The sequence below is a fragment of the Dendrobates tinctorius genome, unplaced genomic scaffold (assembly GCF_039654945.1).
Source record: "Dendrobates tinctorius isolate UK_male_01 unplaced genomic scaffold, ASM3965494v1 ptg000263l, whole genome shotgun sequence".
Taxonomy (NCBI): domain Eukaryota; kingdom Metazoa; phylum Chordata; class Amphibia; order Anura; family Dendrobatidae; genus Dendrobates; species Dendrobates tinctorius.
In genome coordinates this window covers 7694897-7712707 of record NW_027361930.1, presented here as the reverse complement: position 1 = coordinate 7712707, position 17811 = coordinate 7694897, and the positions used below count along the sequence as shown (strand labels likewise).

The window sequence follows — 17811 nt, the reverse complement described above, 5'->3', positions numbered from 1 at the left end:
TCATCAGATTGTCAGAACAAGCTCATTGACGAGTTCTCTGTTAACTCATTATACAGCCAGAAATTCGGACTATAGAAGACAAAACTGTGCCTTTTTTATGAAACCCAATTGAAAAAATTATTTTTAGCCACAAGTAAATGCTTTTAATTAAAAAAAAAAAAAGATACACTCCCTCTTTAGACCATGTTCACAGTGTAAATACATTTGTTTCTGCTGCTTTTTTTCCACATGTTCTTCAGGTGTCGGCACCACAATAAACAATAACAATCTTTTCTGGCAAACTCTTTAACAAAGTGGTGGGCTTTTTCCTAGACTCTCTTACAAAATTTCTAGCAAGGAGTCCTAAATGGCCGCGGGACTCGAACAAGTCACTCAAGCACCCGCGATACTCTGTGCATACCCGAGCACCCTAGGCAAACTCAAGTACCGTAATGAGTACTTGCCCCATCACTAATGTTAAACCATGGGCATGTATTACAATCTTTGCCATTCCTTATTATTTTCCAATTTGTAAGTTGCACAAAGAAAGGCAACCTAAATTCTAAGTTCCAGTTACTAGATTATTGGTGATGGAGTGTTGATCCAAAGATTGATTCTGACTGCTTTACCTGGATATTTTTTTCTCTGGGAGGCTGAAAATTGTTTCTGCCTAGTTTTCCTGTGGGTTTCATGACTTGTATACAAAAATGATCATAAGGGTTCTGTTACAGGGACCATACCATTCTATGAGGAAATAGATCAGACTATATACGGTATAAGCACCGACTTTCACAAATGGAAGTTGAGAGGCACAGAATACTGTTAATTTATTCTACTCACTTATATAGCGCTATTAGTTCCACAGTGCTTTTAGAAAAATATTAAGATTTGAGAATTCTAAGTGGTTGATACCTTTTAATGGCTAACTGAATAGATGGTAACAAATTGCAAGACTTGAAGACTACTCACGTCTCCATCAGGCATAGAATAGCAAAATCTAAAGAGTCACATATTTATACATAACGGGACACAGAAATAATGCAATAGGTAAGACAAGTGACGTGAAGCAGTACTATCATTATGGGAGAGGGAGAAGCAGATGTGGCCACAAATATTGGAACAGTTCATAGATAAGAAGTGTGAAAGTTTTAGTGTCCTCTGAGGTCTGGTCCATGATTGTGATGCCCTCAGATGATTGAGGAGCACATGCCTTACTTGATGTAAAAAGACATAAATCCATTCGACACATTCATTCCTGCACTGAGTGTGTCAAAGGTTGTCATGAGTTTATACTGCCAGACTCTTCTGTCTCTCTGAGATTTGAAGTTACCTTTTAGTACAAGTAACTTCATGTCCATGGTGCTGTCATCAGGGATACAATGTTTGGCCAAAGGTAGGTCTATTAAATTTTTTCTTTTGTGTGGCGATGAGAATTCATCTTTGTAAGTTTTTGCCCGGTCTCCCCCACATACAGACCCCCAGTTGTACATTTGGTACATATAATTAAGTACACCATATTAGATGTGATGCAGCTGAAAGGACATGGGATTTTGCAGAACTGAAGAAGGATAAATTCTCACCACCACACAAGAAAAGAGAATAGATCTACCTGTGGCCAAACATTTTTGTGTCCGTGATCACAGCATCATGGACATGAAATTACTAATATTAAAAGGTAACTTCAAATCTCAGAGAGACAGGAGAGTCTGGGAGTATAAACTCATGACAACCTTTGACACGCTCAGTGCAGGAATGAATGTGTCGCATGGATTTATGTCTTTCTACATCAACTACGGAATATGCTCCTCAGACCTTTTGGGGGCATCACAATCATGGACCAGACCTCAATCACAGGACAATAAAACTTTCACACTCCTTATATATGAATTGTTCCAATACTTAAGGCCACAGCTGCTTCTCCCTCTCCCATAATGATAGTTCTGCTTCATGTCACTAGTCTTAACTATTGCATTATTTCTGTGTCCCATTGTGCATAAGTATGTGACTCTTCAGATTTTGTGTTACTCTTTGCCTGATGAGACCGGAGTAGTTTTGAAAGCTTGCAATTTACCTTTTAATGGCTATCTGAAAAGATGGTATCCACCACCAAGGACTCTCAGATCTTAATATTTTTCTATCTACTGGCTAACACTGTACAAAGATTTTTATAAAAATGCCTAGATTTAATACTTTAAATGAATAAATATTGTAATTTGTCTAATCCTATGATATCAGATTCCATTTCATAATGTGGAGTAAGAGTTAGGCTTGGTACTATATTTTGTGAAAAGTGTCCTAAATGCTCTACTACATTTTTGTTTTTAAAGTGAGGAGGTACTGCCAAAGGTCTATGCGGGAGAAGAATACCCATGTACGTTGGTGGGAACTTGGAATACATGGTATGGAGAACAGGATCAGGCAGGTGTGTGTATTTTCATCTCAAACTTTGCAAGTACAGTAGAAAGTAAAAGTTTGTGCACCGCTGGTTAAAATGACTGTTATTGTGAACACTTCAGCAAGTTGAAGATGAAATGATCTCTGAAAGGCCTAAAATTAAAGATGACGCATTTCCTGTGTATTTTAGGAAAAGAACTTTTGTAATTTTTAAGATGTAAAAAAAAAAAAAAAAAAAACAGAAAATGGGCTGATGCAAAAGTTTGAGCACCCCCTGCATGGTTAGTACCAGTAGCACCTCCTTTTGAAAGTATCACCGCTTGTAAACTTTTTGTAGCCAGCCAAGAGTCTGTCAATTCTTGTTTGTGTGATTTTCATCCATTCTTCCTTAAAAAAAAATTCTTCCAGTTCTGAGATTCCTGGGTCATCTTGCATGCACTGCTATTTTGACGTCTAGCCACAGATTTTCAATGATGTACAGATCAGGAGACACTGAGGGTCATTGTAAAACCTTCAGCTTGCGCTTTTTCAGGAAGTCTATTGTGCAGTTTGACGTGTGTTTTAGAATCATTATCCATTTGTAGAAGCCATCCTCTTTTCAACTTCACCTTTTTTTTACAGATATGTTTTCATCAAGAATTTGTTGAAATTTCATTGAATTTATTCGTCCCTCTATCCGTGAAATGTTCCCCGTTCCATTGGCTGCAACACAACCCCAAAACATGATTGATTCACCCCCATGCTTAATGGTTGGCGAGATATTCTTTTCCTGAAATTCTGTGCCCACATACCATTGATCATTATGGACAAATCTATTTTAACCTAATCTGTCCAGAGGACTTATTACCAAAATGCATCAGTCTTGTTTAGATGTTCTTTTGCATACTTCTGACGCTGAATTTTATGGGGAGGATGCAGGAGAGGTTTTCTTCTGATGACTCTTCCTTGAAGGCCATATATGTGCAAGTGTCTCTGAACAATACAACAATGTACCTCTCGAGCAATTCTATGAGCAGCTTTCATTGAAATTGTGCTTGGTCTTTCAGACCTTATCTTGACCTCCATTAACTCACATTTTTTAATTACGTTTCGAACTGAAGAAAGGACAACTTGAAAACCCTTTGATATCTTCTTATAATCTTCTACTGCTTTGTGGGGTGCCACCATTTTCATTTTCAGAGTGCTAGCCAGCTGCTTAGAAGAAACCTTGGCTGCTGTTTTTTGGCACAAGGTTAGAGGATGTTGGTTTTTAATGAAGCTGGGAAATTTGGATCACCTGGCCTTTCCCAGCGATGATGGTGAGAGTCGTAATCCTAATAAGCCAGTTAAGGTCTGAAACCTTAGTCAAAGCTATCTGAGTGTTAAAACTTTTGCATTCCTTTTGTGCAATTTTTAAAATGTAAAAAAATAACTTTTTTTTTTTCTTAAAATGCAAAGGAAATGTGTCATCTTCAACTTTAGCTCTTATAAAGATCATTTTGTCTACAACTTGCTTAACTGTTCATAATAACAGTAATTTTCACCAGGGGTGCCCAAACTTTTAAATGCCCCTGTGACGTGTTCCTAAAGATCATGTGCTGATATGGATCTTTTTACAGTTCACTTGTGGCGGTATGAAGGAGGATATCCAGCACTCACTGAGGTGATGAATAAACTTAGGAAAAACAAGGTAAGTCCTCGCAAGAAACTCCATAAAGATTCACATATTACAGCAATACATTTTAGATTGCAATAAATTAAAATTACTTAGGTCAGTCAAATTTGCAAAAATGTAAAGGGAGCAACTTGGTATTTTCAAAATTAGTTGCATATTATTCCAGCTCTCAAAACATGGTATACAAGCAATCAATCAAATGGGGAAAGGAAAAAACAAACTAAACAGAACAAATACACAAACAGCCCTCACAAAGAAATACCAGCACAGTTTATAGGTTAAAAAAAAAAAAAGTTAAAAAATCACATTGAGATATTATAATAATGTACACATAACGGTATTTATTTGTGCCGATTATAACAAATTTTTAAATCTGCCCCGTTTTGCTAATTTCAACCCCCTAATAGATGTCCCACCAGTGTCTATATACTCTTCAGCTGCAATTGGAATTGCCCTTTTGTAGTTATAATTCTCTTGGCTGATCATCTATATAAGTATAGCTGCCTCTGTTTTTTCATCATTGTTACCTGGTTTCTAGCACAGGTTAATTCTCCTGTAATAACTAGGCAGTGCAGTGCTGAGCTGTATTTACCATCAGCTGACAAATCGGTGAACCTGCTATTGCTGGTTTGTTGATACATATGGCAGTAGATAATTCTCTTTCATATGCATCAAAAGAGCCGCATTTTCAGTTTCACATTACTGATCTCTCAGCATCGGGTATCAAACGCCTCTCCGCTCTGCTAATTGGTACAATCTCCCTTGTGGAGGAGAGTTGTTGATCTAACAATCATTTATATCCATACAGGTATACTGAGGTAGATGGCAGAATATAACATCTCTCAGGCAGAGTACAAAAGCATTGCATTCTACACTTGCATTAGCTTGATGATAATTCAGGAAAGTGGGGTTAGTCAGGAGCACACAGGAGAGGGAGGACTTTTTGTCTTTAGGAGAAGCAAGGTGCTGCTGAAAAATGTACTTTTACCAGTGTAAGAACAGGACTCCCTTTTCAGCTATGTGAAACTGGATGCACAGAGAGGCAGATGGTGATTAAAGCAACACAAAGGTACAATAAAGAAACGTTCTGTTTGGCACAGTATATCTTTTATCAATAAGTATGGATATACTGTGTTTTGTGAAAAATAATGTGATTGTGGGAATAACCCTTGAAGAAAATTGTTCCAAGTCTACGACGGTCCTATAGTTTATAATGCGATACAAGTGATATCTCTGGGTGGAGCTCCCTTTCTGTTTTCTTCTTTTTTTGCGGCACTTTCATAATGTCCCATCAGATTGAGTTTTTGAGCTCCTCTTGTTATTTCCTCAAAATAAGTCTAAAATGAGACATAAAAGAAAACAGACATCGCGCAGAGATAAGCATATCTAGGGGTCTGTTGTCACCTGCATCAAAATCACTTTATCTGGATGTGGGGTAATCGTTCATTCCCCTCAGACATGCCCAGTGATAAACTGTTGTAGCCGGAGGAAGTATTGGCTGGCCGCACATTGCACTGCAGTATTACTTGCTAAGCATTTACATGGTCTGCCATCCAGCTGCTTCTGAGAGGTTGTGGCTTTTAAAAGGAATCCTCTCCCCCTATTAATTCCTGTTCCTAAAATACCATTTGGTCTTATAATAATGGACACATGTCCAATATCTATCATCTCAAACTCCGATTTATAACTAGTTTTTAAGTCTTCCCTGTTTTGCGCATACATCATTTCCAAACGCTCTACTTACCCTCTAGTTTCCAATGGATGTGTTCTGCACCTCTAGTTGCTCATGCGCAGCATAGCTTTGCTCTGTCTGTGCCTCTGTACATTGTGTGCTCCTGCTCTCAACTCCTGCTATATTTTGATGCAGAAAATCATCCTCGACTATCGGCATAAACAGAGCAGCGTTTGCATTGTCCCATTCCTGAGCCGTCTGCCGTAGGCAGCAAACACAGCTCAGCCCTTCTTCTATCTCCGCTCTGCACTGTCCAATTATTACAAGGCTGCATTGTGGGGGCGTGCAGGGCAGTTGACGTCTGCTGAAAACCAGCTAACATAGCACTGATGTAAAAATACACAGGCAGCTATACTTGTGTCTATGGTGAAAAATAAATTTGGCCTTGCAGAATGCACAGAAGAATATAGTGAATTGTATTTTTGGATTAGCTTGATAATATGGCAAGTGTCAGTGGTGCATGCAGCTGAGATATTACCTCCAAGCTGGGGCTAGTCACTGACACAGGAGAGGTGAGAAGCAAAGTGCTCTTGGGAAATGTAGCTTTATCAGTGTAGCCTTGTGAAGCTGGATGCACAGAGGGGCAGACCGGTGAAAAAGGTACAAGGAAGAAATGTTGTTAGGCCTAGTCTGCATATTAACAATAAGTATGCATTTATTGCGCATTGTGAATAATAATGCGACTGTGGGGATAGCCGTATAAGGCACATGTGTCCCAACATGGCATCTGGACAGTGGTTGTCATCTTCACACTTTCATCATGAGCTCCATTTATAATTGAAATCACAACGCAGTAGTAGATCTGTCACACTTCGGATACCAGCTATGTCCAGCCATCTGTGCTGGAGGCAACCACACAGATGTGAACAGATGCTGAGGCGATATTTCTGCAATTGTTGCAGATTGCTAGCGTCGCTGTGGTCGCGATATAGGAAGACCTGCGATTTTCTCACCAGCTTTGATGAGGGGGGGTGTGGTGGAGTCAGATGCTCCAAATTCATGAAGCGGTGCGTGCCTCTTTCATGAATCTGGAGCTTTGGATGAATGGTGTGCCCCTCTATATGCTACTCCAGAAATCTTACTACAGTCAAGGACTGGAGTCAGATTTCTGGCTTAGGGAACGCCACAGTTTGTCATGGATTAGATGAGCTGTGGAGTCGTGCCCCCAAACCACCCATTTTGGTGGAGCTGGGAGAAACTCGCATGAAAATTCAAAAGTCGCCAAATTTTGGTGCAACTCTCGGCTTTTCATAGCTTTTATGTCATTTTTTGGGCATAGAAGCTTTGCTGAATCAGTATCTGAATGTTTGTGGTAATTTAATAGATATCCATGTAAGTTCTTTTTTATATTTTATTTTTATTTGTGGATAGGAATTCACAGAGTTTCGCAAAGAACGGGGAAATATGTTGCTGTCTCGTAAAAATCAGCTGCTACTTGAATTCAGCTTCTGGAACGAGCCTGTCCCTAGACAAGGGCCCAATATTTATGAGCTGAGATCTTACCAACTTAGGGTGAGTATTGATTCCGCACAATTGTATATGTCAAATGTGTTCCTTGTTACTGAATTGTATAATGGTGGCATGGAGGACAATAATAACAGTGTTATATTACATGCATCGCATTAGTTTTTTCTATCTGTAGCTATCTTTTTGATAATTACATGCTCGCGCAGTATATCCTATTAGTATTCAAGAGTTTCGGCTTTTTCAGAAAGTATAGTTAGGAGCGTTTTCCTACATGAAGCCAATTCTGATGATTTCTGAAGCACAAATACAGAATTTCTACTTACGAATTACAAACCATGAACACTAATATCTTCTATTTCTGTTAATATAATTCTGGGCATATTGATTGGCTTTATATATTAACTATCAACATGTGCCCCCCTGAATGGTCCCCTTTGTAGGGGTGTCTTTACACTTTTTGATGTATACTTTTGATCAAATTCTAGCTTCTGTGATCTATTGCTACTGGTATTGAAAATACTGCTTACATGTTTCAATACCTTGCTATTACCGTATATTGTAGCTATAGTCATATAGTGCCAAGGCTGGCCACGAGCCATGAACACACAAAGGGAGTCAATCAGCACAACATGACTGTTCAAACAAAGCACAGTGCATCCTCTCATCCTCTTGTTTTACATCATTGTCCACCCTACTCTGGCTCCTCCTCATTCTACTTTTTATCCTGTTGTTTTATCATCTGGTATATCATATGCAGCTTATACCCAGTGTGCTGTATGTACTTTAGCTTCACATACACTATACGTAAAGCGTTTATTAAGGCTTTGTGTGATATTTGTGCATTTCACAGGTATGCTGTATGTGCACATTAAAACTACACTGCTCAAAAAAGAAGGGAACACTTAAACACAATGTAACGCCAACTCAATCACACCTCTGTGAAATTAACCTGTTCAGTGATGAAGCAAAGCCAATTGTGAATCAATTTCTCCTGATGTTGTGCAAATGGAACAGACAGCAGGTAGAAATGATAGGCAATTAGCAAGACAACCCCTATAAAGAAGTAGTTCTGCAGGGGGTGACCACAGACCATTTCTCTGTTGTTATCCTTTTTGGCTGTTGTTCTGATCACTTGCATTTTGTAATTGCTCTCACCCCTTGAAGTACATTAGCATGAGGCAGTGTCTAAAGTACAACCCGCAGAAGTTGCTAAGGTAGTGCAGCTCATCGAGGATGGCACATCAATGGGTGTTGTGGCAAGAAGGGTAGCTGTTTGTCAACAGTGTCCAGAGCATGGAGCAGATACACCAGGAGACGTGGAGGGGGCCGTAGAAGGGCAACAACTCAGCATCAGGACTGCTACCTCCTCCTTTATGCAAGGAGGAACAGTGCTAGAGCCCTGCAAAATGACCTCCAGCAGGCCACTAACATTCATGTGTCTGCACAACCTCTCAGAAACAGACTACATGAGGGCCAGACATCCACAAGCGGGTGTTGTGCTTACAGCCCAATACCATACAGGGCGATTGGCATTTGCCAGAGAACATCAATATTCGACATTGGCGGCCTCTGCTCTTCACAGATGAGAGCATGTTCACATTGAGCACATTTGACAGACGTGACAAAGTCTGGAGACGCCGTGGAGAACGTTCTGCTGCCTGCAACAGCTTCCAAAATGACCAGTTTGGCAGTGAGTCAGTAGTGGTTTGGGGAGGCATTTCTTTGGGGGGCTGCACAGCCCTTCATGTGCTCACCAGAGGTACCCTGACTGCCATTAGGTACCGGGATGAGATCCTCAGACCCATTGTGAAACCATATGCAGGTGCAGAGGACACTGGGTTCCTTCTGATGCATGACCATGCTAGGCCTTATGTGGCTGAAGTGTGTCAGCAGTTACTGCATGAGGAAGGCATTGATGCTATGGACTGACCTACTCATTCCCCAGACCTGAATCCAGTCGAGCACATCTGAGTCATGTCTCGTTCTATCCACCAACGCCATGTTGCACCACAGACTGTTCAGGAGTTGTCGGATTCTTTAATCCAGGTCTGGGAGAAGATTCCTCAGGATAACATCCGTCGACTCATCAAGCGCATGTCCAGACGTTGTAGGCAGGTCAAAAAGGCATGTGGAGGCCACACACATTACTGAGCATCATTTCCTTGTCTTAAGGCATTTGCACTGATTCTGAATCAGCCTGTAGTTTGAGTTTCCATTTTGATTTTGAGTATCACTCCAAATCCAGACCTCAATGGGATATTAATTTTGATTTACAATGATCATTTTTACGTTCTATTGTTCTCAACGCATTTCACTATGCAATAAATAAAGATTTGCAACTGGAATATTTAATTTAGTGATATCTAGAATGTGGTATTTTAGTGTTCCCTTCATTTTCTGAGCAGTGAATTTGCCTGTGAAATGTCTTTGTCTGGATTTTGTAGATTATAGCAATGCACAATAGAGCTATCTGTGCTGTGTGAGGCTCTCTCTGATTTTGGTATACAGTGATTGTCCCCTATAATCCTATTGTGATTAAGCATGTGATGCCATGTATACCTGCTGCTTCATTTCATGTTTACTATCTCCACTCTTTGTAGACTATATTATTATTAGTGCTGCCCTCCTAAAACTTTCCATTTTGCTACATGGGACATGCTTTTTTTCTTTTCCAGCCCGGAACCATGATTGAATGGGGGAACCACTGGTAAGGACACAACACATTAGACTAATAATTCCTATTCAAGACTTGGTAAAATAGTTCACTTAAAGGGAATCCAATACCTGTTTGCTGCAATGAGAGCAGCATGATGTAAGCACATAGACCCTGATTAAAGCGATGTCTCACTTGCTGCATGTTGCAGTTTTGATAAAATCGGTTTTATCTGCTGCAGATTTACCAGTTCTCTGAATGCTGAGCTTTGTAGAATTTACCTTGCCCATATCACTGATTGGCACCTTTCTGTGTACAATGTGCATAGGCAGAAAGGTGCCAATCAGTGGTGGATGTGGGGTTATACAGAGTTTATGACTATGGAGGGCAATATGGCAGAAGGTTTACTAGTCCTCCAGTGATTATCTGCTGATAAAACACTTTTACCAAAACTACAACAAGCAGACTAGCAAGTGACACATTTCTGGAATCAGGGTCTTTGTCTCTAAATTATGCTAATCTCATATTAGATGGCCTTAAACTAATGACAGATTCTTTTTAAAAACTATTTACAATAAAAACAAATTAACTTTTAAAGTTAGAGATATTCCCATCCCGTATATTTATGGCATGTCCTTTGCGTATACCATAAATGTATAGTTGATGTGAGTACACCAATGGGTCCAGCATCGATCTCAAGAACGGGAGCCCTCACATTTGCCGCTGTCAGTAGAGAGGTGGTCGGAATGTCCATACAAATAAGTAGGAGCTGTGACTACCTCTCCACTGACAGCAGCACGTGTCAGGGCCTGGTTTTTAAGATGGATTCCGTTCTCATTGGTGGGACCCCTGCATATGCTATACCTTTATGGCATATCGTCTGTACAAATCATAAATGTTAAAGGTGAGCATAACGCTTTACAGCTTAATTTTCTTGTAGTTTAATGACATTTGGTAATGCAAGCCTAAAAACAATAAATACACGAAAAAAGTTTGAAAAATGGCATTACATCCAGCTTTTGTTGTTTTGGCCTTTATTACATTGAGTGAAAGAGAGGCTTCTGTGCTTTCATTTTTTGGCAACATGCTTTAAATATGATAACAGATATATCAGTTGATATTGCTGTTTGTTTCTGTGTCTCAGGGCTCGTGCGATTCGGTATCGGCAAGACAGTGGTGAGGCGGTAGCTGGATTTTTCTCCCAGATTGGACAGCTGTACATGGTCCATCATTTATGGGGTAAAATTGTGTATATATTTTTTTTTATTGGTACCAAAATATCCAGTATTTTACCTAATCCAGCCCAGTGACTATGTTCTAAGCTACATACATGAAGTGAGAGTACTACTGACTTACGGTATTCTACGGATTATAAGATGCACTTTTTTCCCCTCAAATTTGGGGGGGAATGGGGGTGCATCTTATAATGCGTATATACCTTACCGATACCATTGCTGCATGCTGGGGAATGCCGGTGCTACTGGGGTGCTCGGCTCTGAAATCTCATCTCCCGAGATCTTGATGCCGGGATCTCTCTCTGCGCACACGCCTCCCCCCTGCGGCCATTTTCCCAGAGTCCACCGCACAGGATACCATGGAACTGCGCGGGGGCTCTGGCCTTTCAAAAAATGTCGGCAGCCTCCTGCAGCAGTGCCTGGCACCCCCGCAGCGCCATCGGACACCCCCTCCCAGCCTGCAGCATCACCCCACTCCTGCCTTCTCACATGGATTATAAGAAGCACCACCATTTTATTTAAAATAAAAAAAAATCCTGTTTTTCTCCTCAAAATTTGGGGTGCGTCTTATAATCCGAAAAATACAGTGTCTCTCTCACCCCTGTGTCTGACCGTGTACAGAACATACCACAGCTCCTGGACAGGGAAGGAAGCAAAAGACAATACTGACTTTACAGCAGGAGATCGCAGAGGATACATTTTGTGAGGTAAAATATTGTTTAAAAACAGTCAGTGAAATATTTTACCTCACAAAATGTATCCTCTGCAATCTCCTGCTGTAATGTCAGTATTGTCTTTTGCTTCCTCCCCTGCCCAGGAGATGTGGCATGCTCCATACACGGTCAGACACAGACAATTTTTAAAATGAACTTTTGTTCATGGGAAAACCCCTTTAATGTGAAAGACGTCGCGCATCTGCCGCTGGGATCAGCCGAATGATTCTCTGCACCTGCGCGCAGTGCGACTGTGTTCTGCTGGTGGTACCGCGAAAGAGGCTGCGTGAGTGTGGTGCGACGGTATTCCACTGGTGGTACCACGCAATAGGTTGGTACCAGCAGCAATTTCCATATTGAGACACCCATCACTTGGGTGTCCCAATATGCCGGTCGGTGAACTTCCTCCGCTTGGAATTCTGGGATACGGTGACATCTGGACAGGACAGGAAATGAAAACATTACAAGGCAATTATATAAATAGATATAATAGTAATAACATGCAGCGTGTTCAAATCACACAGGGTAACAATCAATGTTGTAAAACACTATATTTGAACTGTCACATGTGAGGTAGGTGGCGCTCTAACCCAAGCGCACTGAGGAGTACATAGGCTTCGTTTTTCTCTTTTATTGTCTCAATCTAATTGGGAGTTCCCCATATGGACATGGTCCCTTCTTTTTTTTATATGGTTCAAGCAAATTTTCTACATTTCTTATTTAACTCTATGTTGTATTTGTTTATACCTTTGTAACTTAAACTGGCCTCCTACAAGTTGTATCTACTTCTAGCCTATCCATGGGATAGGTAATAACTTGCTGATCACGGAGACCCCACCAATTCAAGAACTGGGCTCTACAGAACCCCATCTGGGAGAGGTGATAACTTACTGATCACTGAGACCCCACCTATTCAAGAACTGGGATAAGCAGAGCCCCATCTGAATTAAGCAGTATTCAAACTCCTGGAAAAAAGCAAAGCATAGTATTCCGCTATCTTTAGTCCCATAGACTATTAGACCAGTCTACCATTCGTCTGATGAGAGCCACTTACAGAGCTGTTCTCAGGATGGATGGAAGTCCCAGTGGTGAGATCCTTGGTGGTCAGCAAGTTATGACCTATTCTGTGGGTGGGTGATAACTTTATAAAGTGACCCTTAAAATGAAGTATCTGTGCAAAATGACTTTGATATGAAGCACAGGCACTTGATGCACCCTTGGTATGGGTAAGCATTTCAGTGCACCTTCCCACCTACTTGGTGTCCATCTATTTCTGCCCTCTGCTGGCTGTAGATTGTGCTGTCAGTGAAGAAAGAGCAGGAGGAGTGGTGTGGGCACAGAGAAATCAAATAGGTGGGAAGGTGCACTCTGAATTGCTTGGCCTCGACAAGGGTGCACCAAGCACCTATGCTGGGTTTGAATCGTCTTTATATGCTGACAGACCCTCTTAATGTTGTACAAAGCAGCTGATCATCGATGTGTATGGAGACCTGCTGACACCTTTCCTCCCACACTGATGTCAGCAGAAAGTATAGAACTTTAACGTCTAATCATTTTGTTTCTCTGAGTGATAAATCTTCACGAGAGGTGTCTGGTAGCAACTTTCTTCTCTCTCCGTTCAGAACACATGCTTACTCAGATGTGGTTGGCCATCAATTTGTTTGTATGTGCATGGAGTTATATATTGAATTTCCATATTGAATTTCCATAATGTGTATGACCTGCATTATTGTCTGACGTGTTACTTGGACCTGATCGAATGCACCATTAGTGGGAGGTCTCTGAGCTTGAAACTGTGATCATCAGAACAAGTTGGCCGTATCAGTTGGTAAAGCTAATAAATCTCTTTAGCAATGGTCAGAAATCGTCATTAGAAGCTATGTTTATTTGATGATAATAGAAAGCTGAGCTCTCTAAGCCACAGTGACATCTTTGTTCTCAAAATGAGTTGGGGTCTGGCTCCCATGGACAGCTGCCATCTGATGGAATGAAAATGATACATGTTCTATCAGAATCCATGAAATCGCATGTCTTACAGGCAGTAAACTAGTTAGTTACAGTAATTAATGCAAAATCGGGTACTACATTATGGTATTGGTAATTATCACTGTCATGTCATTCCAGCTTACACCGATCTCCAGACCAGAGATGACATCAGGAATTCAGCCTGGCAGAAAGATGGCTGGGATGAGTGTGTCTACTATACAGGTGAGCGACCACAAACAGATCGATTCTGTCTCTATCAAGAAGGAGGCATGGTACTTGTCCATCTGCTATATCTTTATTCTTCAAGAATGTACCATATAAACTCACTCGGGGCAGGAGGTGCAGCAAAGCAAACGGCCCTTTTGCATCTTGTACTTCATCTGGCCTATATATAATTTTTTATTTAGAGTGGTTTACAAGCAGGTCTTGTATTAAGTTTATACTCATAAATGTCATTCTTATATTTTTTTTTTTCTTTAAACTTTGTGTCACAATAAAATGTAACACTAGTCATTTTTTTTGTTTCAGTCCCTCTTATACAGGAGATGGAGTCCAGAATTATGATCCCATTGAAGAGTTCTCCTCTCCAGTAATGCACAGAGTCTTCTGTGCCTCAGCTGAAATGGTGGCAAACCCCTCTGTCCATTGCTTGACCACATTCAAGCTCCCAAGACAAATGACTTACAATTATAGAACGTAGCTCTTCACATGGTACCTACACCACACTGGTAGTACATGGATTGTTTCATCTCCCTAAGTATATTGATTTGGCTCATGACCACTCCTGTGATAAGGAACTAATAAGCACCTCATACAGTGGTGGGCAACTGGTGGCCCTTGGGTACTGGTTCTATGTGTACAGTACACAGGGCAGCACAACTTGATCACGCAATGGTGTAATGTTTTGCTTATTGTAAAGATTGAAAACATATATGCACCCATTTGTGTGCTGTAGAGGCTTGTGAGCTTGACAGCTATCCCTTCTGACCCCAAGCATATACAGTGTGCTCTAACACAAGGAGGTAAGCCTCTGTCCGATATCTCTGGTTTTCTTATTCGAAAATGAGCCATAACCAATCAGGCATGCTGAATTTTTGCTTCCCTAACTTCTGATGTTGGGAGACCACATACACTGTAGATGGTTGGACGATGTTTGGAAGGCGTTAATATAATGTGTATGGTCAGCTTGAAGATTTTGCCCGAGAATACACTCTTTCCTCACCCAAAGGCTTGCACATGTTTAAAACACTAAACACGCTTTATTCACCCTCCCAGATCCAGCGCTGCCTCTGTCGTTACTCTGGTCTGTGTTCACTGTCTGTAGCGATATCGTGACATCACAGCTGCAGCCAATAGCTGAACTCAGTGGCTCTGCCGTTGGACTAACCATCAGACTGGATCACCGGCCACAGCCTCTATATCATACTATAGCTCCAACCACTATAAAGGTATAATTATTCAGCACAGAAGTCAAATTACAGATAAAGAAAAATGTACCAATCCTTATGAAAGGTGAAAATTCTCCTTAAGCTTCCAAGTAAATATCACCCATCATCTCAACCACTTAGAAAACATGCCAACACTTAGTGATCCTCCAGTTTAGAGCCAATTTTATTAAAGAAGTTGTCTTGGTAAAAATGTACTCCCTAAGCCTTCCTGTCTGATGTAGTCTTCCTCGATTTCCAGCTCCGCTACGGTTCCTCGTGACCTCTCTGCTGCTTTGCCGGCTCACTCGTCTAGTGTTTCGAGCTTTTCCAGTGGAAGGTCGGAGTCACACTAGCGTATAACATCCGGTGTGAGCATCGGTTGTGATATGCGTATGACCCTCGGCTCCTGATCTGCTGTGAGCGTGAGACGAGTATCAGTGCTCTGTGCTCCGATCCTCTAGCATGGTGGAATCGGAGCACAGCTGGGGAGGAGACACAGAAATTAATTTCTTCATCTCCTCTGCTGCCAGTGGGAATCGCACTGCACTCGGGAGATATCAGAGTACAGTGCTATGTTTCGCACGCACCTGTAAACTTATATGGGTGCGTGCAATCCAAATTTGGCATGCAGTTGCAGCTTGCTTTTTGTTTTTTTTTCTTTTTCCTGTCTGATGGCATTCAGCACAGGAAAAAAGAATGCCACTGAGAACACAAGTATAGGATTAAATTGGTATGAATGCAATCCGATTTAATTGCAAGTGGGAGCGAACCCTAAGTCTGAGACTCAGGATGAAGCTGCGTAGACTTACACAGAGAAGGCGGCTTCTGGTCCACACATTATCCCTTGCGTGCTCTGTCTAGTCTGGTTTCAGGTCGCTTGGGCCAGCAGAGAGCTGGAGTGGTGCTGGAAATCAGGGTAGATGGTGATGGGTAAGTATGTTATTACACGTAAACTACCTTACATACATGAATAGGAAGAATTAGGAAATGTGAGGCCTTAACAGAATTATAGGTAATTCCCTCATGTAACGATATCTGAATCCCTCCATTTATTATTATTCTGTTAATTTTCCTCTACAACTTTGCAAGTTCCAACTCTCTACCTTGAGGAATACTGATGCTGTTTTCTGTGAATGTAGCCCATTGTAACAACCCCAGTAAGGCCGGGATCACACATGCGAGAAACTCATCTGAGTCTCGCATGTTAATACCCGACACTGCCGGCAGCACTCAGGAGCGGAGCATGCGGCTCCATGTATTGCTATGCGGCCGTACGCTCCGATCCGAGTGCCGGCGGCAGTGCCGGGTATTAACATGTGAGACTCGGCCAAGTTTCTCGCTTGTGTGATCCCAGCCTAAGAAGAAACACTGCTCTTCCTGCAACTTTCAACTGCTTTCTATAATTTGTAACCACTTTTGCTGTACCAGGGCCTCACAAGTTTCTCCCTTCCTTATCCAGAATTACACCCAGACAATGTGTAATGTAGCCCTTATTATGGACACCCTGTTACATATATTAATGCATCTGTTACCAACAATACGATTTTCTTTTGTGTGATGTGGAAAAGTTACTATTACTCTTTATTATGTCATTTAATCTGTATACCGGTCATGCCGCTTGTGTTTATGGGATTCTCTTGTATTCTTCCCATTGAACGCAGGGTTTTTTCCCCTTTTTCTTGTATGTTACACAAATTCAGCGTATCTGTTGAATTCCATAAATATGACCACCAGCAGTATCAGTCAGGTGGCCCTCATTTCTAAGCTACATATTGGTTTTCCGGGCAGATATTGGTGGTTCTCCTTTGAATATAGGCTCTTGCTACATACTGTCATCCTGCGGAGATTAGATAAAACACTATTCCTCTCCTGTTTGGAAAGAGAATCTGTACGTTTGTAAATTGTTGCAATATAGGTCATCATGTGAATAAATGTTACTGGTTTTCTGCTAAGCAGTGGTAATAAATCATTTTATTTGACATGATCTTTACTTTGTGTTGTGGATCCAGAGATAGCCATACAGCGCAGATGGCAGTCTACTGAATGCAGGCATAGCCAGCAGCAACTTCTCATGACCGCCCCATGAATATGCCAAGCATGCATGCGTTCTCATTAGGGAGAGGGGAGTAACTGATTTACAAAACGCTTCTGCAAATAGAATCGGGCAAGTTGAATTCCATCATGGCCAAGACTTTATTTCCCTGATACCTGCCACCAGGGAGATACTCCAACATGCAGTTTAGATGTGTACAGCTATTTTGGCATCATATGCTCAATTTTTTTTTTAGTGTCTGTGACATTTACAAATGGCTGTACAAACTTTAATAACGTTTAAAAAAAAAAAAAATGTACCATTCAGTGCATAATAATGCTAAAGGGAATCTGTCAGTAGGATGAACCCTCCTAAGCCTTGTAAATGGGCATGTAGGTCATAGGAAGTTGAAAAACTGGTACCTTGAGATCTGTGATACAATGTGTTATTCCAGAGAAAGCAACGTTTCTCCTACGCCTCATTGGGGGACACAGACAGTGGGTGTTATGCTGCTTACCACTAGGAGGACACTAGGTAAA

At 41.2% G+C, this 17811-nt stretch overlaps 1 protein-coding gene across 1 annotated transcript in view; it reads left to right on the top strand.

Annotated features, from left to right (window-relative positions):
• The window catches only part of NIPSNAP2 (nipsnap homolog 2), a 54727-nt gene extending 37508 nt beyond the window's left edge, over positions 1-17219 (top strand). The window contains exons 4-10 of the mRNA XM_073558950.1: positions 2307-2401; positions 3972-4042; positions 7131-7271; positions 9902-9933; positions 11024-11118; positions 13952-14035; positions 14342-17219. Of these exons, the coding sequence (XP_073415051.1) occupies positions 2307-2401; positions 3972-4042; positions 7131-7271; positions 9902-9933; positions 11024-11118; positions 13952-14035; positions 14342-14406 (583 nt within the window). The 3' untranslated portion in view covers positions 14407-17219. The remainder of the gene's footprint in view (positions 1-2306; positions 2402-3971; positions 4043-7130; positions 7272-9901; positions 9934-11023; positions 11119-13951; positions 14036-14341) is intronic.
• The last annotated feature ends 592 nt before the right edge of the window (positions 17220-17811 follow it).